This window comes from Scaptodrosophila lebanonensis, unplaced genomic scaffold (assembly GCF_003285725.1).
Source record: "Scaptodrosophila lebanonensis strain 11010-0011.00,11010-0021.00 unplaced genomic scaffold, SlebRS2 tig00000043-arrow-pilon, whole genome shotgun sequence".
NCBI lineage: Eukaryota > Metazoa > Arthropoda > Insecta > Diptera > Drosophilidae > Scaptodrosophila > Scaptodrosophila lebanonensis.
In genome coordinates this window covers 6,237,263-6,259,125 of record NW_022060545.1, presented here as the reverse complement: position 1 = coordinate 6,259,125, position 21,863 = coordinate 6,237,263, and the positions used below count along the sequence as shown (strand labels likewise).

General features: G+C 37.9%; 5 protein-coding genes across 5 annotated transcripts; 2 read left to right on the top strand and 3 right to left on the bottom strand.

Annotated features, from left to right (window-relative positions):
• Positions 1-8: 8 nt before the first annotated feature.
• Positions 9-2,495, bottom strand: LOC115622565 (kinesin-like protein KIF3A). Its single transcript, XM_030516537.1, has one exon. It carries the CDS (start codon positions 2,345-2,347, stop codon positions 302-304), a length of 2,046 nt encoding a protein of 681 aa, XP_030372397.1. The 5' UTR covers positions 2,348-2,495; the 3' UTR covers positions 9-301.
• A 1,306-nt stretch (positions 2,496-3,801) lies between these two features.
• On the top strand, positions 3,802-6,083 carry LOC115622518 (cytochrome c1, heme protein, mitochondrial). Its single transcript, XM_030516473.1, has 6 exons — positions 3,802-3,985; positions 4,289-4,336; positions 4,464-4,612; positions 4,682-4,814; positions 5,109-5,402; positions 5,464-6,083. Exons 1-6 carry the CDS (start codon positions 3,914-3,916, stop codon positions 5,689-5,691), a joined length of 924 nt encoding a protein of 307 aa, XP_030372333.1. The 5' UTR covers positions 3,802-3,913; the 3' UTR covers positions 5,692-6,083.
• Positions 6,084-9,553: 3,470 nt separating this feature from the next.
• Positions 9,554-12,472, bottom strand: LOC115622615 (ubiquitin-conjugating enzyme E2 variant 2). The gene is made up of 4 exons (XM_030516615.1): positions 12,393-12,472; positions 11,300-11,442; positions 10,277-10,402; positions 9,554-10,210 (listed from the first exon to the last, which is right to left on the bottom strand). The coding sequence occupies exons 1-4, from the start codon at positions 12,418-12,420 to the stop codon at positions 10,070-10,072; spliced, it is 438 nt and encodes a 145-aa protein (XP_030372475.1). The 5' UTR covers positions 12,421-12,472; the 3' UTR covers positions 9,554-10,069.
• Positions 12,473-12,527: 55 nt separating this feature from the next.
• Positions 12,528-13,447, top strand: LOC115622758 (probable Golgi SNAP receptor complex member 2). Its single transcript, XM_030516813.1, has 2 exons — positions 12,528-12,816; positions 12,884-13,447. The coding sequence occupies exons 1-2, from the start codon at positions 12,671-12,673 to the stop codon at positions 13,392-13,394; spliced, it is 657 nt and encodes a 218-aa protein (XP_030372673.1). The 5' UTR covers positions 12,528-12,670; the 3' UTR covers positions 13,395-13,447.
• Positions 13,409-14,187, bottom strand: LOC115622759 (probable prefoldin subunit 4). Its single transcript, XM_030516814.1, has 3 exons — positions 14,058-14,187; positions 13,711-13,932; positions 13,409-13,643 (listed from the first exon to the last, which is right to left on the bottom strand). The coding sequence occupies exons 1-3, from the start codon at positions 14,103-14,105 to the stop codon at positions 13,494-13,496; spliced, it is 420 nt and encodes a 139-aa protein (XP_030372674.1). The 5' UTR covers positions 14,106-14,187; the 3' UTR covers positions 13,409-13,493.
• Positions 14,188-21,863: the final 7,676 nt, after the last annotated feature.

Genomic DNA, 21,863 nt, shown 5'->3' with positions numbered 1-21,863 from the left:
CAGCTTAGTTGTATGTATTAATTTAAAGAATAAACTAGAATGTATTGCACCCTATTTTGATTTGTTCAATCTAAATGTAGCTTTAAAAATAGTTCAACTAAAAGTCACCTAAACAATAAATTAACAAAAGACTAACGAAAAGTCTGACATAGATAATACCTGTGTATTGAGAGTAGGAGAGAAGGCAGAATCAAATTAAATTTAAATTCGCTGAGCATAAAAACTTCAAGCCATAGAAAAGTAAAATCAACAAGAGCAGAAACCAAAACTGTGCCCGCAGCCCAGATAGAATGTTTACACTTCAATATCGCCTTGCTGTGGTCGGTCTCGGAACACCGGAGGTACGTGGTCGCGCTGCGGACTTGGAGCGCACCGGATTGGACACACCATCGGTGTTATAGCTGAGATAGACATGCGAGAGATCGACGAATTCCGGTTCCTTGCCGCTGCTCTTATGGGCGGAGATGTGCTTCCGCATGTTGTTGCCCGTATAGGCGACGCATTTGAGTTGCCATTCGCCAATGTCTTCGTTCCAATGGGTATACTGATTGATCATCGACTGGTACTCCTTGGGCACATAAGAGTTAAGCACCAACTCGCAGAGCGCCAATTCGCGGGATAGACTGCGTATGTTTTCATAGATGCCCTCCTTTTCGCGCTGATGTTCTTGCTGCTGATCGGCCAGCTCCGATTTGACTCCCATCAGCATTTGCATGACCCGATGTATTTTCTTGGTAATGCCTGTGCTGGCATCCTGAAGTGTGGAGTAACGTTCCTCGATGTCTATGCGTTCGGTGGCCTTTTGCTGCAGAGTCTGCCGCAGTGCCTGCTCGGATTTCTCGCGCTCCTCCAGCTCAGCTATGGACTGTTCGAGCAGTTGTTCCTGGGTGTGTGCCTTCTCCAGCAAATTCTCGCCGCCGACCAGAATTTTGCCCTCGAGAGAGACGAGCTTGGTGCGCAGTTGTTCCTGCTCGGATTTTGCGTGCTCAATTTCTCGCTGATGTTCGGTCTTGCGCATGGCCAGCTCCTCCTTCTCCTCATCGGTCTTTTCACGCTTCTTTTTGGGCTTTTTGCCATTGGCGCACACTGGTGTGACTGATGATTCCAGATCTATTTCCAACGGCGTCTCCAATTCATCATCTTCGGGGCTCTCATCCTCCTCTTCGGCACTCTGTAGCTCCTCCTCGAACGTGCCCTCTTCCAGTTGTTTGCGCAAACGTGCAATCTCCTCCTGAAAGTGTCGCAACAGTGCATCTTTGGGCTCCTCATTGATGTGCATGCGATTCTGTATGTTTTTGGCGCGACTGGCATAGCGCAGAGTCGAAATTGTCTCCATATAATTGCAATCGGCGGGACTAATGGTGGCGCACATGACCGTCTTGGAGTTGCCTCCCAAGGAGTCCTGCAGCAGGCGCGTCAGCTTCGAATTGCGATACGGAATGTGCGTGCTCTTGCCATCGACGAGCGCACTAATCACATTGCCAAGCACCGAAAGCGACAGATTGATCTTGGTAGCCTCCTTCAGCCGCTGGCCCGTCGCCTGCGTCTTTGACTGGCGCTCAGAGCCCGCCAGATCGACGAGCTGCAGCTTTCCCATGCGCACGTGTTGAACTCCACCCTCACCCAGCTCGCTGCTCTCCACCGTGATGGAGAAGATGGCGTGCGAGCGCGAGGACTCTTGATTCATTTTGGTGGCACCCACAGCGCGATTCTTGTTACCCAAACGCATTATGTTCTCCAAATCGTCCGCATTGTGCACCACATAGCCGCTGAGATCCTTTACGAAAACGCCAATATCGGGACGCTCCTTTACCTCCAGACTCTTGCTTACATCCTTGCCTAGCAGATCGCGCACTTCCTCGTTGTAAATCTCCATATAGCTCACACGCACCAGAAACTTTTGGTTCTCACGGGCTTTTGCAATGTGCCCGAAGATGTGCGCAAATGCATTCGGAATGATGCCCTTCGTCTGTGGCGAATCCGGATTCCCGGACATCGTGTAGGTCTTGCCCGTTCCGGTTTGTCCATACGCCAGTATGGTGCCATTGTAGCCCTCGAGCACCTTATCGACAATCGGACGCGCCGTGTCCACGTACAGATCGAGCTGATTTGAGTTGCCATCGAAGACGTTATCAAAATAGTATGTCTTAGGAGGTTCGTTGGCCGTGGCATTGGGCTTTATAACTGTGATGGCTCGATTGATTTTATCCACCGATATGGCACTCAACGCTCCCCCGGACAGCTCATTTTTGTCCATCGGTCGACTGCGCACCACCACACGCACATTTTCGATTTCGTCATCGAGCTGTGGCTGTGGCTGCGACGACGTATTCTGTTCCTGTGGCATTTTGCGTCTCTCTCTGAATTGTTCCTAAATGGGCTTTTCTAAAATGCAACTTTTGGTGCTCCCCGCACTAAATGGAAATCAATGAAAGCGATTTTTCTTCACATTTGTTTATGCACCGTTGCTTAGATTCGTGTGCAACAAAAAATGTAATGTTGCAAAACGCGCTAGAGATGTGTACATTTGGCAATGTTACCGCTAAAAGATGTTATTGAGCTGCATTGAAAGCTGTGGCAACGCTATTGGATTGTAGTTTTACTTTTTTAAGAGTCTGGCAGCACTTGAGCAACAAAAGTCCTTCTTGGAAATTATCTGAAGATTGTTTTAATTAAAGCGAATATATGGGAACATAATGATTTACTTTTCTAATGTACTGCCCAAGGCCATTATAATTTACGCCCGTTTATTGAAATGCTGAAAAAATGTATCAGAATTAATGTTATTTTAATGCACATATAGAAATATATAATATCTGTGATATTTAATATAATAACATAACAGAAGTTAAATAAAAATTTCTCATCAAACATTAAACACACTTTCAGAAACAGAGCAAACATTAACATTTAATATGAAAATATTTAAATATAAATAAAGACAATTAATGCAATTAAATTAAACTCAACCATGCAAATATTGAAGAACATTTTAGCCTTTGCTTATCCCTATTATTTCATTTAATTTTCTGTGACAATTGCGAAATAAATTTATTATAACATAAAAATTCACATTTTCCTCTATAGGTTTTTTAATCCAAATAAATGAGATGAAAACAGCTTTTCAAACTATTGAAAAGATCGCATCGACACGCCGATCAAAAAACTGTACGAGTATCATTGAAAGGGAAGATCAGCTTAAATGTCTTAGGATTATTTATTTTATTTTATTTTTATTCCAGACTGAAATGGAAAGATTTTTCACTCTTCAGTTAAAGACAAACAAAAGAAAGCAATGTTTTATTTTTAGCTCAACGAGCTAGCAGGAATCCCACAATTCCTTAAGTAGGTACTCGGTTCGAATAACGCCGCAACCACCAGGACAAGAAGCATTAACACAAAATGTTAAAGTTATCATAAAATATAACAATTGTCCAACCTTAGGACAGATCTTAAATAAAGAAGAAGAATATAGATTTAAAGAAAATAATATATAAGTAGTTCTCGTTACTTCCTAAAAAGAGTTCCCCCCAATATTTATTAATTATATATATGTATGTAAGTCTTACAAAATAAATAAAGCAAGAAAATAACATGGAAGCACACAAAGGACTAGGGAAATTCTACAAAGGACATCTAAAAATCCATCTCAGCACTCGCTACATATCGATTCCAATTGGAACTAGATCACTCGATAGGAAATGCCAACTAGATTGACGCAGCGCAAATACTCGACTATCGATGAGTGGTTCGTTCTCACGCGCAACCACCAACAATAACGAGACAACTTGGACACGCACAGAGTGGCGAGTAAACATCTGCCATCGAGAGCCAGTGCCAGTGGAATAGATAGATTGGCGCTGCCCTTAAAGTTTCCTTACACGACCAGACGAAAAAGTGTACTCCGGCCAGCATGGCAGCGACATTGCGAAGATTACATGGCTTGAGATTTCTAAAATCTACGCCCGCCCTTAATCTGCAGCAGGTAAAACCGGGGCCACACCAAATCAAAAATTTTCACAGCCACCACTTTCGAGTGTAGTATGTCTGTGCAAAAAATGGTATTTTTGTTTCTATGCTAAATAGTGAAAAACACTCGTGTGACATTGTTCAATATCTGAGAGTCTAAGTGCACTGTTAGTTTTAATTTTGGACCAGGCTTCGTAAATTGGTCAATTCACTGAGATTACCCGACCTCAAAAATTATGTAACTCCATGCAAAAATGATATGTGCGATTAGTTAAGTCTCGCTTCGATAAAAGTATAATGGAATTTGAATTCTTTGCAGGCAAAGAACCTGTCCTCGGCTACAAACTGGGCGAATAGCCACAAAAAGGTAAGCCACCAAATTGAACATAGCATTTCATAATAGCCGATCGGTCCTAACCTCTAAATGCGTTTGCTCCACAATCATCGGTTGACGCTGTTCTTGTTGTTGCTGTTTGTGTGCGTGTCGAAAACAGCTGATCGGCGCTGTTGGAGCCATTACCGGCGGCGTTGGCGCTCTGCTTTTCGCACTCGAGCAATCCGTGGAGGCATCCGGCACTGAGGTGCACTCGCCGGCCCAGCCCTGGACTCATCGCGGTCTCTTCTCCTCACTGGATCACCAGAGGTAAGCGTCTATATTGCTGAACAATGCCAATTATCATATTTAATTTTATTTTTGTCTCACTTTTTAAAGCGTACGCCGAGGCTATGAGGTGTACAAGCAGGTGTGCTCCGCCTGCCACTCGATGCAGTACATTGCCTACCGCAATCTGATTGGTGTCAGCCATACCGAAGCCGAGGCTAAGGCTGAAGCCGAGCAGATCACGGTGAGTTGACCTTGGGAATGGGATGACCGAAGATCCTAACACCATCGCCTATGTAAATATATGCAAGAGCGCAGAAAATAGTAGGGTCTTAAGCAAATCGTTAAAAAATTATTGTAAATTTCTTATCAATAGTGGTTTCATGACCGGTCCTTACCTTTAAGAAGCCTGACGTAACTATGAGCTCGCTTAAGCTAGACAGCTAAGTTTTGTAGATCTGGACAGATCTTATTTCTAGGACTAATAGTAGCTCGAAAGACGTCTATAATTTTATACATTTTTTAATTTCCTTTACAGGTTAAAGACGGTCCCGATGATACCGGCAACTACTACACCCGCCCCGGCAAACTGTCGGACTATTTCCCATCGCCGTATCCCAATGAGGAAGCGGCACGTGCTGCCAACAACGGTGCTTATCCACCCGATCTTAGCTACATTGTGTCGGCTCGCAAGGGTGGCGAGGATTACATCTTTGCACTGCTAACGGGCTACCATGATGCGCCAGCTGGTGTTGTGCTGCGTGAGGGTCAGTACTTCAATCCGTACTTCCCTGGCGGTGCCATTTCCATGGCACAAGTCTTGTACAATGAGGCAAGTAAAATGAAGTTAACTGCTCGAAAGATCAAAAATTAAAGTTAAATCAATTTATCAGGTCATTGAGTACGAGGATGGCACACCGCCAACACAGAGTCAATTGGCCAAGGATGTGGCCACGTTCCTCAAGTGGACATCCGAGCCGGAGCACGACGATCGCAAGCAGCTGCTCATTAAAGTAATTGGCATATTGACCTTCCTGACTGCCATTGCGTATTATATTAAGCGACACAAGTGGTCCACCTTGAAGTCGCGAAAGATCGTGTTCGTGCCCAAGGACAAGTAGAATTGTTTAAATTTGATTTGACGTGAATTGCAGTGTTAACGCGGCTTTATCGACTAATAAATAAATCAATGTTAAGCAAAACAAAGTTCACACACACAATTCAATGTGGGATTAACAGACACCCTAGCCCATAACCAATTGAACAGCAGGAACAACTACAACAACAATTAAAAAACATAAACCAAAAGCATAGTGTTAAAAAAATCGATGTAGCAGCAGATATCGGCCGCTAATTAAAATTGAGAAATGTAATGGAAGAACACACCCACAAATAAAAAGAAGAAGAAGAAAACCAGCGGCCTAGCTAAATGAGAATCATGGATAATGTTACATTTATTGTATAAATCTATAATTCAAACTATGTATTTAAATAAACCAATTAAAAAATTGAACTACCGCTTTAAGCCTCAAGTCGTCAAGGTTTGAATTCAAACCGGCTGTGTTACACTTTATAGATGTCCTTGACATACACAGGTAATATCCCAAATATCTTGTGTTGCTTTGAAAAATGCTTTCTGAAACTACAAACGCATACATATCTTTTTAAATAATTCAATGGTAAGTTAACTTTTTCTACATCTAAGCCAATATAGTAATAACCAAATAGTTCATTAAGCTCGAGAACGTAAAGTGTGACCATAGGGGCATTCCTGTAACAACATTTGATTTAAAATCGGTGTTTTCGAACCGTCGTTTATTGATGTTTCAAAGAATATCTGCAGTGTAACCAGGAAAGTAAATTATTCCTTAATCTCGGAGGCGTATAGTGTGAAGAAACCGTAGGGGCATTCCAGCAACTAAATTCGATTTAAAATTGGGTTTTTCGAACAGCTGTTTATAAGTATATCTGCAGTGTAAACAGGAACATTGCAAAATACTGTCATTAAGAAATCAATTTTGAAATAATTCTATAAACTCGGGTGCGTAAAGTGTAAAGAAAACATAGGGGCATTCCAGCAACTTACTTTGATTTTAAATCTGTTTTTCCGAGCAGCTCTTTACAGATGTTTCAAAGAATATCTGTCAACTATCTGTCAACTGTCAACTCGAAGTCTGATCTGAGTTAAAATTGAATTATCAGTGTATTCTATTAAATTTGGTGATTTTTTTTCAAATCGGTCGTTGGGCCATTTTCAAGAACACCACTTATATCGTGTGCTATTCGGTTCTTAATATATATTTGGAATAGGGAATAACTAAGCGATAAGTAACTCAGTTTCCTTATTTTTGTAATGTTATAATAATATATGTTGAAAATGGCATGTTTTCTACATTTAAAGCAATATTTTCGATTCAGTTTTTGTTTATCACACACATTTTCCAGAAACTTGGAATTGGTTGTGTCATAAAAATAGTGCTTAGTTACGATCAGACACAACAATAATTTGAACAATATAGACTCATTACATATGTTTGTATGTGAACATTTTTTTATTTCCGATTAGATAAGTCGATTATTATGTAGCTATACCATGTAGCTATACCAAATGAAAATTCGTCAGAGAGGACCACAACATAACAAGTTGGATTCTTCTAATCCGCAGTTCCACACAAAATAATCACTTGCTACATTAATTGAAGACTATTTTTAATGGAAACTAAATCAATCGCTTCTCAAGTGTTTAATATTCTGCTTTTAAAAGAAAAGGAAAAATAGAAAATAATTTGAATTCGATTACAAATTACATTATTGCTTAATAATGTACGGTATTTGTGGCTGAAATAAAAGATATATTGAAATAATGGAACTAATATTGACACAGTTGATCCAACAAATATGAAAGGATGGCGGCAAAGTGAGTGTTTGTTGATTATTTCATCATTATTATTGTACTTTTCGGATATCATAATGTTTCAATTTAAATAAGTCCTCGAATAGATTTCGTTGCACCAATTTGGTCACATTTTCAATACTTTTTATACTCTGTACATAAAATGTACTATACAATAGTATATTCGGTTTGCGGGAGTTGAAAAATGTAACAGGCAGAAGGAGGCGTGGCAGACCCCACAAAGTGTCTGCGGTCTGTCCGTCTGTTCGTATGAACACCTGGATCTCAGAGACTATGAGAGCTAGAGACACCAAACTTTGCACAAAGGTGCTTTATGTGTGTACTTGCAAAAGTTTGTATTTTTTTGGATGAATTTCCCGCTCACTTCCCCCTTTGGGGGTTTTCCCGATTTTCCGTTCGTATAATCGCATATATATCGGAGACCATATAACATAGGAACACCAAATTTTAGTTCAAGATGCCTTATGTGAATACGCGGAAAATGTGCATTTTGGAATTCGCCTCCCCCCCCCCCCCCCTCTCCACCGCAAATCATGATTTTCTCTAACTTCCGTAATTCTTGGAATTTTGAACTCAAATGCCCCTCTTAGTGTCCGTATGCCAAGTTTCATCGTGATAGACCGATTTAACAAGAAGTTATAGCCATAAATAAATTTGCTGCCCGCAGCTGTTGTTGATGTTGGTGCTTTCGTTGACTGCAAACATGTTCACACAGACCGAATAGACGCGCATATATATTCATACACTCACATATATGCAATTGCTATGTAAATGTGCAATTATACACCCTTTACGTGAGTTCTAATACCGAGAGAGGTAAAATCGATCAATTTTTTTTTTGTAATTCTTTTAATTTCTATAATTATTCTAAACATATGTAAAGAGTATTTCAAAGTCGGGACACCCGAATTTCGATTTTTTACTTGTTTGGTCATATTAATGCTATTGTAATGAATATAAAAAAAAATTGAAACCAGTCTAAACATCAATTTTGTGTTACTGGTAATTAAATTTGATGTTGACTTTGAAAATTGTTTACAAATGGTAACTAAATTATAAAATGAAAATCAAAACTATACGAGCAGCCAGCATAGTAATAGAATCGCATAAACTCAGTAATTTTTTTTTTTTTGCAAACATGATATAATTAAGTTAAATTTTCAGACGTGTTAGTTTTTATACAAACCTTCGTAATAAAGTTTAATTCCTCCACTAATTAAAGGTGTCTTTTTAAACAATCAGATTATGCAGCCTGAAAAACGATCGGTGTGCAGAATATGTTTTTCATTTTGAACAATTACAATCCAAATCTATGGATCGACTTAGAATCTCACATTAACATTTTAATTGAATTAGAGATAAAGAAATCAATGGGAAGGCATAGGGAAATCGAGTTCCTTTTCTTTATCCGCCATTCCAAAGCCAGTCGCGAAATGATTAAACGCAAACCATGTTGTGGTTTCGGTTTTTCATTTATTGGATTATTAATTGTTTTATTTAGAAGCTTATGCAATTAGATTTAAATTAAAATATTATTTTAATCATTTTTCATCTGCCCACTCATTTCATCCTTTTTAGTATGTATATATATGTTTATACCGCATTTAAGGATTACATTGTATAATCAATCGAGTCTCTCGTCCCCGTCGAGGTAAACAAAAAAAAGTCGACATCTTCAAAAAAGCTTCAAACTCTCGTACTGGCGCCTGCTTTCGATCTTTCGATTGCGAAATGCTCTTTGTATTGGTTATATATTAAATCTTTGCTTACTAAAAAAAGTTATCTTAGATTTGTTGTTTTATTTAAATTAATATATTTTTGTTTTATGTATGTAATTAATAAATTTTTATAGTTTATGCAAAACAATAATTACGCATCTCTCATTTTAACCTTCAAAAACTAAAAAATTAATAATTTTGATAAAGAACTCGCATTCATGATTCTTTCTTTATGTTCTTCCTTATTATCATTATTATTATAAATGTTTTTCTGTTTCTTTTCTTATATCCTTTTGCAAAATTTCGGGCGTGTGAGCTAAATTATGTAGATTGAATTTTTGTTTTTTCGGGTTTGTTGGTTTTCTGTTTTAAAGTTTTTATTTCTTAATCAAGAATGTTGGGGAGAATAAACCAAAACATGATGACATAGTACGTAGTTCGATGACGGAAGGGACGACGACCAGTAATAGTGACGTTGCTGTTGTTGTTGCGGCTCTTACTTATATAGTATATCAGGCTGCTGCTGTTGTTGTTTTAATTGCTGCTGCAATTGGGCATCAATCACAACAACAACAACGCTGCGACTTTGCTCCATCTTCTATTGTAACATGCACACACACACACACACACGCACGCACGCACATACACAGACTCAACACACACGCCCACACATGCACGTACAACTATGTCGTCGATCCGTGTGATGAACGTGCATTTTCAGCTTAAAGTTGCCACTGCTGCTGTTGTTGTTGTAGTTGTGTGTAGTGCTGCTGCTGTTGTTGTAGTTGCTGCTGCTGCTGCAGTTGTTGTTGTTGGTGCTGCTGCTGTTGTTGTTGTTGTTGCTGTTCCTTTAGTTGTTGTTGTTGACTAAAAACAACTACCTTCTGGTGGTTGTGCCAATTTCAAGTTCTCTTTCATGGTCATAATCCTACGAATTTCCTGCAGCATCGTTTTTATAGTGTATTCTCGGCTCCATCTGGCTAACATGGGCACTGATCTATGATCAACCTGCGATATAATATAGCATATGGTTAAATTGTAAATTGCGTATGCTGTAGAAAAGTCCAAACTTACCACACCATTATTCTGATTAATGCAATTTATATTAACTTTAGTTAAAAATCTGAGCGTTGGGGGCTCATCGGGATAACGCTCGCCGCATTCAATTTTTAGTGAGTACATTCGATTCTCGAATGGTGTCTGAAAATATAAGAAGATGCACAAATTGAATTTAATTGCAATTAAAAGGCGCCCGAACCCCTCCCCTCCTACACTTCAAATGGCACATCAATTTCTGAAACTATACATCTTTGCTCATCCGAGCGCATTGATGACTCAGACACTGCAACTATAGCCGCATAGACGGCGCCATGAATCATGCCCGCTTACCACCCAACAACCACCACTTTACATTGCTGTGCGAATTTTGAAAATGTTTTTCTCTATGCCAAAATATTATGCACTTGTTAAATTTTGGAACACCTACACATATGATTGCTATCTGAATACCTGGGTTTTATAAAAAGCAAATCTAAACTAAGCTATTTTTTGAGGAGTGAGCGCTGAAGGACCTGCTTCCTGAAGCCGCTGAGCAAGCATACTAAACACAACATTTAAATGAGTTCAAGGACTAGTTCTTAGTCATTTTTTTCCACCACCTATTAACTGAAATTAAACTAATTGACCATTTAGCTACTTCATATATTTTATATATATGAATCCGAGGAATCTAGGCGAGTAGTATTGCATTTCTAGCTGCTATAGACTTCAATCAATGGGATTTATAGATTAATTTTAAAATATATTCTTCCTCAATTATTTCTGGTCTGGTCTATATATCTCCCAAATGCCTGCTTGTCGAAGCTATTAGAGTGTGTATATGACCTGAGCCTACAATTGTTTGACTACTAGACTTACAAGACTAGCCTATAATGTGTATTTATACACAACATATTTATATATGCATATTTATGCAACATTTCACATAAAGACGGTTTTAAATCCTGTTCCATTATGTTTGCATTTAAATGTATTATTGAAAAAATCGTAATTGATTTCTGCTTGCGTGTGGGTGGGTGCAGAAATTGTTAGACTTACTCTAGGTGGACCAATGATCATGCCAATCCAATAGGTTAGTGTCATGTCATCATCATTTTCAAGACCCCACGAAATGGTTCCATCGCCCACACCCTTTTGGCCCTGATCCAGTTCCTCCAGTAGGCGAAAATTTCGTGGCACCACTGCATGCGAAAAAAAAGAGCAATAATAAAATTGTTAGTGCTAGTCGTTGCGGCGTCTTCTACTGATATAACAATTGGCTAAGAACATTGGCCATTGGAAATATGATGGGCGAAAAGGCTGTAATTAAGCCGTTAAGCATGTTTGGCGACCGGGGTCGGTCGACATCGACGTTGTTGGTGTCGTCGTCATGCGGTAGTTGGAGCCTCTGACGACGTTGTTGGCATTGTTGTTGTTATTGCTCGATGCATTTGTGTTGTTGTTTTTTGTGCTCGTTTCACTTTGCACGCATTTTCGTATTTCCGAAAAATGAGAATCTATCATATGAGCGCCGCAGACGCAGGGTGTGGTGAGGTGTTGGTTTGCCCGACAGGTCGGCCACCTTCCGCAGACATAATATTTTGCATTTGGAGCGAAGTGTGAAAACGAATTGCAGCTGCTAATCTAATTAGAATTTTCAAAAAGAGCCAAAGCACACCAAAAAGTGTGCAAAGCGTAAAAAAACAAGTACAAGCATAAAGGGGGCCACGCTAAAGCAGTGAGTAGGCGCAAGGGGTGAGAGCGCCACCGACCAACCTAAACTGTCAAGTCACGGAGCGAGATTGGAGCAAACTGCAGCATATTTGGTTGTCATAAGTCATTAAATTCGCAGCCAGAAATTTGGCCGCATGTTGCAAATATCACATAAAAATATGCACACTGGGCAAATTTTTTTTTATCGGCTTTTGTGACTTTGACTTCTATTCATTTTCACAGCAGCCGCAGTAGCAGCGCTGCGACTGCGGCCGTCATCGTCGTTCAATAAAAATCCGCTTTGCGCACACGTTTTCCACCGCACTTTCGCACAATTAACGCGCTCCGCAAGGTCGCCACAAGATCGCTGGGCACGCGTACGTCTACTTTTTATGCAATTATGTTCGCAATTGGTGATTTTAACAAATTAAATGCTTACCAACGCCGGTACTTGATGTATTCGCCATTGTGGTTTATGCTAGAGTTTGAGCTGCAAAAACATCGATGGCTTTGCTATCGATTAGTTACTAGTGTTGTAAAACTTTTGCCATTGTCTTACAGCACTGCCAACTAATTTAACATAACATTTGGTCTGTTATCAGGGCGCTGTACATTAACATGACATTTCAGCAATTGCAACGCGTCAGCTTTTGAAACGCGAATTAATTTTTAACTCGTATTTGTAATGCAACCAAATTAAAAACGCCCACGCCCACTATGGAGAACTTGTACCATCAAACGAACAACAACGTAAAGGAAATCGAGCAAAGTTTTCAACGTTTGGGCCAAATCGGTCAAACAAATCCGGAGGAGACGCTTGACGTGGAAAATGCCATACAAATGAAAATTACTCAAGCCAATTCGTAAGTGGACTCCCACACGGCCCTGATGAGAAACAAAGTAATTTCATCATTTGATACAATTTTATAGCAACTGTGACCGGCTGGATGTGCTGCTATTCAAGGTGCCGCCGTCTCAGCGCCAGAGCTGGAAGTTGCGCGTGGACCAGTTGAAGTACGACTTGCGGCATCTGCAAACCGCATTGCAGCATGCGCGGGAGCGGCGCCAGCGTAGACAGCAGGAATTGTCGGAGCGGGAGCAGCTGTTGAATCATCGCTTTACGGCAAATAGTGCGGCACCGGCGGAGACGTGTCTGCAGTTGGATTATGAGCTGCAACACCACACCCAACTGGGAAATGCGCATCGCGGCGTGGACGACATGATTGCCTCGGGGAGTGGCATACTAGATAGCTTGGTTTCGCAGCGTATGACGCTGGGTGGAGCACACAAACGCATACAGGCCATTGGCAGCACACTGGGGCTATCGAATCATACAATGAAGCTCATAGAGCGGCGGCTGGTCGAGGATCGTCGCATCTTCTGGGGCGGGGTGGTGGTGACACTATTAGTCATTGGACTGATTGTTTACTTTCTAGTTTAGGGAAACGAAATGCCTTTTTGTTTTTAAATTAAATGTAATCATTTTAAATAAGGTTTGAAAGACGCGAATTAATGAAACACGGGTGCGGAAGTCGCTGACTTAGTCATCGCTCTCCAGGGAGATGTTGCTGCCGAAACGCTGATACAGATGCGCCTTCAACTCATCCATTTCGGCTTTGATCGCCTTGGCTTTTGCCTCAATGCTGGCTATCTCTTTAAGGGTTTGTTCCTTGGACTCTGCGAGTAGTTCCTGCAAAGTAGTTGCACAAATTTTTAAAATCACAAATCGTTTGGATATGAAATCTTTGTTGGTATACCTGGGTTTTGCCCAGTTTGTGTGAGAGAAAGACCTCGCCAACCAGGAAAGGAATGTCCTCGTCCTCATCAAACAGCTCAATCTCTTCGAGCGCCTCTTCCAAGCACTTCAGCGAGTTCTTTTTCATGTCCAACTCCACTTTGAGATCGTCCATGCGTGCATTATGCTTGGCGAATCGATTGATTCGCTGCTGATCCTCGAAAGAAATGTGCACATCGTCGTGCTGCGGAGAACCGAAAGTTGTGGATTAATTTAAAGCCAAAGCGTGCTCCAGCGGGCAAGACAAAGTGAGGTTACTCGCGTCGGAAATACGAACTGACTATCCGGCATGTGCTTTGAACCACTTACGTTTGGAAATACTTTGGCGGCGCTGGCACCTCCTACTTTTGCGGCCATTTTAATTCAGCTTCGTGTATATTTTGCAGCCTAATTATCGAATTTTCTAAGCAGATGCTGCTGCTGTTGCTTGATTATTTTGTTGTTCTTTATTGCTAGAGGTGAGCACAATTTGACGTGCTTGCTGTGAGTCACAAATCGAGACTCACGAGAGGCTTGCGAGCAAGCAACAAAACAAAAGAGGGAAGGAAAGAGTAACAATGTATTATTAATTTAATGTTTAATACGTTCCCTCTTTATCTAAATGGGCAAGCTTTATTACTACTGCTTAAAATTACGAAGCGACAGATCACCATCATCAGATTAATATTATTTTTATATTAGTTTTCAATATGAAGAAGTCGTACATTTGCAAGAAGGCTGAATACATGAAAGTTACTATAAAAACATTACTTAACAAATATTTTGCCCTTACAAAAACTGATTTTTTATTTATATATGTATTTAATATAATTGAAATATTTTAAAATGTTATTTTCGGAAACTCTAATGTTTGCATGGCACTTCCATCACCAGAAAAAATGGAAATACTTACCATATGGTGGGAACCGGTAGCGCCACCTACCCTTTAGCTTTGCGTGTGGTAAGTTTTAGTTTCAAAAAACTTCTGAAGACCTCACACCGCGATTAATGCATTGGAAATGTAATTCTCAAATTATTAATCGAGCTACCGCGCACTTTAGCTTCTTCTGAGGTTGATTATCTCCTTCCTGAGCATCTGCATTTAATTACCCAGCAATTATGTTCCATTGAAGTGTTTAGGTGATTATAGTAGTATATTAAGCCATTTACATTCGTCAACTAATTTACTTCATTGTGCTACAGGCTGAGAAAAGTTATTCCGTAATTGCTCGAGCATATTACAACTGAAATAATAAATTGGTAGAAGTTTCCGTTATCATTACCCATCATTTGCAGCAATTGCGTTCGTTCTTAAACGCATTTCATTATATGCTTTATTCAAGTGAGAAAACGTACTCCATTAGTCTTCTTTTTTGTTTTTCCTTGGCGAAGTCGATTGCCCTACTTTGCATTTAACCTTGTGTTAAGCTACGCAATTGCCAATTGAATTTTCTTGCCAACTATCAAAATATGCAAATGCAATTAGCCAGATTTTCGAACGCACAATGTCGTGATAATATTCCTGACTTGCAAAAATACACTTTACTGGCAAGTACTACTGCTATTATGCGAGAGGAAATGTAAAGCTGCTAGTGTGTTTGCAATACAATTTGCAAATGGAACAGCGGGAAGCGAAAAATAAATATTGGAATGCGGCAGCAATACTTAGTATGTGACTAAGGGATGTAATGACTATGTTCGTATACCTTTAGCAATAAATAAATTGTTGTACATGCTGAAGCAGCTTAAAAGACTGATAAACTAAGTTTGCTTTAAAAACAACATATTTTGCTAATGTCAAAATTTTCCCAATGCTTTGAAAGCATTATTATTAAAGAAAATTGGCGTTAAAATAAAATGTAAAGTCCACCAATAGATTAAGGGCTTGTTTATTAATTTATATGGAAATACAATTATTTTTTAAATCCCTTATTTTTATTTAAGCTCTGTGCTAGGTTAGACAGTTATTAAATTTAATGTTACTTTGTCACTTTTTAATTAAGCTTCTGCCATGATGGTATCTTAAAAAAATTTATATATATATTGAAGAATGTAATATATGAAACAATCAGGCTAATTACTTTTTGTAAAACCAATTCAATTTCAAAGTTAAATATAGCATTATCTTCAATAAAAAAATATATATTTATAAATCTTTGTTTTCCGAAAAAAATGCGTTTCAACATATTAAACATTTGTAAATGTTATTCAACTATTTTAATTTTTTTTCTTCATATTATTTGTTTTGGTTTCAAATAGCTGTGTATTTTCTTTGTCGACTGTCCTTTCTAAACTATTGTTCACCATTATTTTTAAGTTGTCTATTCAAAGTTGTTGTTAAAGAACTTTTAGAATTTTTTTTGGCTATTTCAAGAGCATTCTTAAACCTACCCATAGTTGTTGACAGCTTCTGTGCAACATTTCAATCGTGACGCTGTTTCAATTCTAAAAAATTAAACATATATTCAATTTGCATACCCATCGAAGTGCCATTGCACTAAAAGCAAATAAATCCAGATGCAACAGTTGGGTGTGGATTTGCATTCGTAAATTGCATCAGCTTGGATTCACAATCAGATTACACGCACATGGGAGTGCAGATGGCGATGCAAACATCTATTGGATATCTAATTATGCGATTCGTGCGATTGAATTGCAAAAGTTATATAAATAGTTACAATCGTTTTTAGTCGCCAGTTATTCACTTAATGTAGAAAAAAAGCGCGTAGTTTATAAAAAAAGGCGTATTGCAGAAGATAATTCTGACTTAGCGCATCTTAAAAACATTAAAAAACAATACAGAAATACTTTAAAACAGCATGAATGAATGTATTGAATGAAAGAACATTAATAATACTCATGCTAATTTATTTTGCAAATGTGTTCTGGGTCCAGGTTTCATTAATTCCAAGATAAGGCCTATATATTTTCTTCGAAATTCAGTAATTGTTTATTGGGTCTTGTGGTAAAAAGAATTAATTAGAGAATCACAAAATCCTAGGAATTTCTTTACTAACTCACCCCCCAGTTGTTGAGATTTAATTGTCGCGATTGAAACTCAACCAAAATTAAATTAATATAGCGCGAATTTAAGACGTTAAATTTGCATGTGATTAAGGGCTAAGGCACTATATTGTAATACAAACCACTCCCGAATCATCACTGACTGCTGTACATCTCTTAACGAGATAGCCCAGCAAGGCAGTATAAGTAAAATGTTGAGGGCAACTGGACGCCGCCAACCTTTTCTTTTTTAATTTTTTATTTGAAAACAAATTATTATTATCACCTGTTTTTAACTAATAGAATTATGCCAACGGTTAATCCAATTTCTAATACACTTGTTATAGGCCTGGGTCGGCCGATAGGCTTTAGTTCCTTCAGAAAATAACTTCTAATGGTATCTATAGACTAATGGCGCGTTCTCTGGAGCGGATATTTAAGTTTCTGAAACAGAAAACATTATCATGTGAGAAATATAAAGAAAACAACCCGCGATGCTTAATTAATTTTGAGATTCTCTGCTATCTCTCCATCTCTCTAACTCTCTCTCCAATACGACTATTCTCGAGGACAATATCCTGGACTTCTTATCAAATAGTTTCTGCAGATGCAGAGATGAAGCAGCACTCAGACTCATTGGTTTTGCGCAGACCTTCCAAAATTATCTTAAAGACACAAATGGAGTTCGTAAAATCAGCTAAATCCATTAGCAACATAATGCTTCTTGATAGTACTAAGCGCAGTATTGGGAAAAAGACAATTTATTTAAATTAATTAAAATTTTACTAAAAAATAAAATAAAATAATAATAATAAAATAAAAATAAATAAATTATTCATAAAAAGTATATAACTCGTATAATGATAATATATAATAACATTTTTAAAAATTAAAACACAACTTCAATTTAATATTTGAAAATATGTTGTTAGTTTTATATTTTCTTTCTACTTCTTCGACAGCTTCATTTGTTGATAAAATTAATGATAAATATTTAAACAAGTGAAAATAGCATTCAACTTTTATCTCCTCAAGCGATGTTAAGTGTTCAGCGTGGAACAAAATAGTTTAAGTTCGTTGCTAAAACAGGGAAATTAAATTTGTCATCAGCTGCGTTGTAGCCCAAAGGATATATGGTAAGAGAGCGAAAGGAGGAGCTGAAGAGCATCGGTTAAACATCCAAAGATAAAACCTCAAAGCTACACAGATCTGCGCTCTCCTCTGTCCTTTCCCTCCAATTCGATTGTGTTTGATTCCAAACTCGCAAACAGACTGCCCGCTTTCGTACGCACGATTGCTGCCAGCATTGGCCTATTCGTGTCTCTTGGTTGTGGGCCAATTTGTTGGCCATCATCAAGTGCGAAATTCCCAATTTCCGAAATGTTCAATTGGCCAGCAAAAGGCTGGCTGTGAAGGCAGCAAGCCTGGCGGCAACAACTGTTATGGATGTTCACTACTATTTGTTGTTGTTGTTGTTGGTTCGGAATCGAACTGCCCGGTTTTAGTATTCGAGTACAGCAGTATTATTTACATTTAGCGAGCTATTTTATTATTTGTCAATGCTGCTTTTTTGTGGCCGTCGACCATCGTCGATGTGCTGTCTTCCATTTGGAAGCCAGGTAGATGGCGGAGAGGAAGCCAACAATCCTCACGAAAAGGCAGTCGATTGTAAATGTTGCTTGATTGAAGTGTTGGCCCACCGGGTATAGAATAGCTGGACACACACTCTGCGGTGTAAGTATGCTGACAAAGTCAAATCGAAGGCGATTACTTCCTCATAAAAGAAGATTAGTAGATAGCCGGGCTACATATACATATACTTTTTATTCAGCCTGAAGGCCTTCGTTGCTCTGGATATACATATACTTTGATAGTACTAAGCGCGGTATTGGGAAAAAGACAATTTATTTAAATTAATTAAAATTGTTCTAAAATAGAGATAAATAAATTATTCATAAAAAGTATATAACCCGTATATAATGACAATATACAAGTATATTGTATTTAACAAATGGTTTGCTACGAAAAGGCATCATCATTTTGTAAAATTAAAACACAACTTCAATTTAATATTTGAAAATATATTGATATGTAACAAATCTTTTGGTTTAGGATTAATTCTAAGTTACAAATGTAAAATAAATAAATAGTTAATTTTATTAGAATTATTGTTGAATAGCGAATACAAACAAATATTCAGAAAACGTTGGAATATTCAATGAACAGCACTTTTTATGACTAGATTAACTTTTTAAAATGGTATTTGAGTATTCGCATTAAATGTTACTGGAGGTTCGATTGTGTTACCATTGGAAGAATAATACTTTTTGTACAGCAATCTGAGAAGCAAAACTTTTAGTTGGTTTGAGGTTTCACTGAAACATAATCGCATATATGTATATATAATATACATATAATATATATATGTGATACATCCTCGACTGCTCAACCTTTTGACAGAATAGAGATACTGCTATGAAAATTAAATAGCTAAATAAATTTATTTCAATTTAATTTAATTTTTTTCTTTAATCTCTTATATTAGATATTTACAAGTGCGGTAAATGTATCTTACTGTCTTGGTCTTTTCTACTATGAAATGGAGAAACATAAATTTAATACAGCAATATTATAAGGTAAACAACAATAATAAAATGTATACAACAATTTACAAAGTAAGCGGAAAAATTTGTACAAAAAACCCAAATGGCTTTATGTCTTAAATGTATGTAAATTATTACTAAACCTAATTGAAATATATTTGCTTTATATATTATTTATACGAGGGTTTTGATTTAACACGGTTTGAAAATTAAAAATTTAAATATGGTTACACGACTTTATTCCATTTAGCACGATTCATCTTGCATATTTTGCATATCAATGTCTTTTTTTACACGGTTTTCTTCTACACGACTTTTTTAGGAACCAATCTACCGTGTAAAAACAGAATTAGGTGTACATACATTTTTTATGTGAAGGCAAGTTATTCTTTCTGTAGCTTTTTCTGCTATTTGGTGTAAATCTGTAGTGCCAGGGTAGATCAAAATGCATTTTTTTTATGATTAGAAATTGTTTAATACGGCAGTTTTTAGCATTATAAAGACAGCTTGAAAATAGATCTTGATCTTGTTGGTCTTTATGCTCAGAAGAGAACTCCTTTTTAAAAACGGGAGCATAACACGAAATAATTTTTTTTCTTTACTGATTTATTGAACATGGCCATTAAACGTATCTAACATGAGTCCTGAATACAGCAAACTTTTATCCCATTTGGGCTAATGTGGCTATAAATCTTAATTATTTAATACTTTTCCTCACTTAGTGTCTTGTTCTTAAATGAAAGAGAAGTGCCGAAAGTGACTTGAGAGAAGCCCACATCAGAGAATCCATAATTTAAAAAAGAGACTTCACCATAAAAAAACATGGGATATGCTGCTTGTATTTTGCAATGAAGAAATAATAATGAAATAAAATAATACACAACCAAAAGTTGAAAGTAAAACATAATATCTTGATACAATACAGACTATAATAAAATAAAAAAATTTCGCAAGGGTATGAATTGGAAATGATTTGTTTTTAGTTGCTGACTATCCTTGTTGACTTAAATAATATTGAAATAGTTAGGAGTGTTCTGAAGAATATTATTAAGACAAAAAATTAAAGGATTAAATTAGAAGGAAAGTAAATTCGAGTAGATTGACTCTAGTGGAAAGTATACTTTGTTGCACAAGAAAGTTAAAAAGGGAGAGAGAGAAATGAATTGGGAGCTGATACTTATACTTTTTACTGTATTTGGCTAAGCCTTTATATATGACTTTGCTTGAATTCGTTCCGTTGTCCTTGCCGTTGTCCAATTTTGTAAACTTTTTTACCTTCTGTACATACGAGTATGTAGACACATATGGATGAGCTCGTGCTTAGTTATTTGCTGCAACTATTTGTTTATTTGTTTACCTGCTCTTTGGCAACAGAACAGTTGTTGTTGCCCTTTTGTAATTGCTAGGACAGTTCGACAATGTCCTGTGGGATCAATTTTCGATGTTGTTGAACCTTTGTGACTAAACGGTCTGTGTGTAAGTTAGAGGCTATCAGTTGAAATCGTACGAGTGTGTTCGCTTTAATTTATTCCTCGATGGGCAGATATCGTTGTCGATACTTTATGTTAACATTTCCATTTAATTTGAAAATAATTACTTCATTTATTTGCACTTTAAGATGGCAGAGAAATTGCAAATGATTTCTGCTTCATCTACAGCTGCCTGAGCTGCCTGTGCTGCATGAATTGAATTCCTATTTTGTGCCAGGCCTCAGGACTACCTCGCTCTCTCCTGCTGCTCATTTGCCATTCCAGTTACGTATTCAATGCGTAACATTTTCGATTGCAATTTGTGTTATTAAAAGCAAAGACTTGCCTCCAGATCCTGCAGGATGGAGCATCCTTGCCAGCTTTTAATGCGTTAATTTATCACGCCCCGCACTGGGCGTGTAGGAGGGCCGATGCTTTTGCATTTCAATGCTAGCATTGCTTTGCGGCACACAAATACAGAAACACAAACACAAAACAGACACACTCACACACACACACAAATACACCTACAGAAGCTGGCATATGTGCGCCCAATACGAGAGCACTACGAGTACATATGCATAGATATTAACATTCATGTCTGTACGTCTGGGTGTGTGCGGAGCTTTTTGGAAGCAGCAGTCACGTTTGCAAACGGCAAAGGCTTCTAAATGTGCAGAGTTCAAGATTTATGGGTCCACTTAAGTTGCCGTTGATGAGCTCCTTTTTTGATAAAACTACACACACACACACACATAAACTTTTACTTATGTTTAAATATATGCTTTATTTATTTTTATGATTGCCGCACCATACCGGCTTGAATGTGAATTGTACGAGCATATTTCTCGTATCCCACTGAACAAGCACTCTACTGTTCTAATGTTCTTTTAATGAGCGTGTGACAAATGACAATGGCAGCTGTCATTAGTTGTCCATCAAATCTAATTACTGTATCAAGTTAAATTAATGTGTTCAAATAGATGTGGGCGTGGTCTGCCCATTGCCCAGCTCGATTGGTACAATAAGGGAAGAACTCGTACATATGTTGAAATTATTTG

Excerpts from the sequence above, each read along its gene's own strand:
- LOC115622565 (XM_030516537.1), bottom strand. The coding sequence starts at position 2,347 with ATGCCACAGGAACAGAATACGTCGTCGCAGCCACAGCCACAGCTCGAT.
- LOC115622518 (XM_030516473.1), top strand. The coding sequence starts at position 3,914 with ATGGCAGCGACATTGCGAAGATTACATGGCTTGAGATTTCTAAAATCT. Across the intron at positions 4,613-4,681 it reads TCCTCACTGGATCACCAGAG|CGTACGCCGAGGCTATGAGG; the intron begins GTAAGCGTCTAT and ends CACTTTTTAAAG. Across the intron at positions 5,403-5,463 it reads CACAAGTCTTGTACAATGAG|GTCATTGAGTACGAGGATGG; the intron begins GCAAGTAAAATG and ends TCAATTTATCAG.
- LOC115622615 (XM_030516615.1), bottom strand. The coding sequence starts at position 12,420 with ATGGCGAATACATCAAGTACCGGCGTTG. Across the intron at positions 10,403-11,299 it reads TGATCATTGGTCCACCTAGA|ACACCATTCGAGAATCGAAT; the intron begins GTAAGTCTAACA and ends TTATATTTTCAG. Across the intron at positions 10,211-10,276 it reads TTAATCAGAATAATGGTGTG|GTTGATCATAGATCAGTGCC; the intron begins GTAAGTTTGGAC and ends ATTATATCGCAG.
- LOC115622758 (XM_030516813.1), top strand. The coding sequence starts at position 12,671 with ATGGAGAACTTGTACCATCAAACGAACAACAACGTAAAGGAAATCGAG. Across the intron at positions 12,817-12,883 it reads AAAATTACTCAAGCCAATTC|CAACTGTGACCGGCTGGATG; the intron begins GTAAGTGGACTC and ends ACAATTTTATAG.
- LOC115622759 (XM_030516814.1), bottom strand. The coding sequence starts at position 14,105 with ATGGCCGCAAAAGTAGGAGGTGCCAGCGCCGCCAAAGTATTTCCAAAC. Across the intron at positions 13,933-14,057 it reads CCGCCAAAGTATTTCCAAAC|CACGACGATGTGCACATTTC; the intron begins GTAAGTGGTTCA and ends GGTTCTCCGCAG. Across the intron at positions 13,644-13,710 it reads ACAAACTGGGCAAAACCCAG|GAACTACTCGCAGAGTCCAA; the intron begins GTATACCAACAA and ends ACTACTTTGCAG.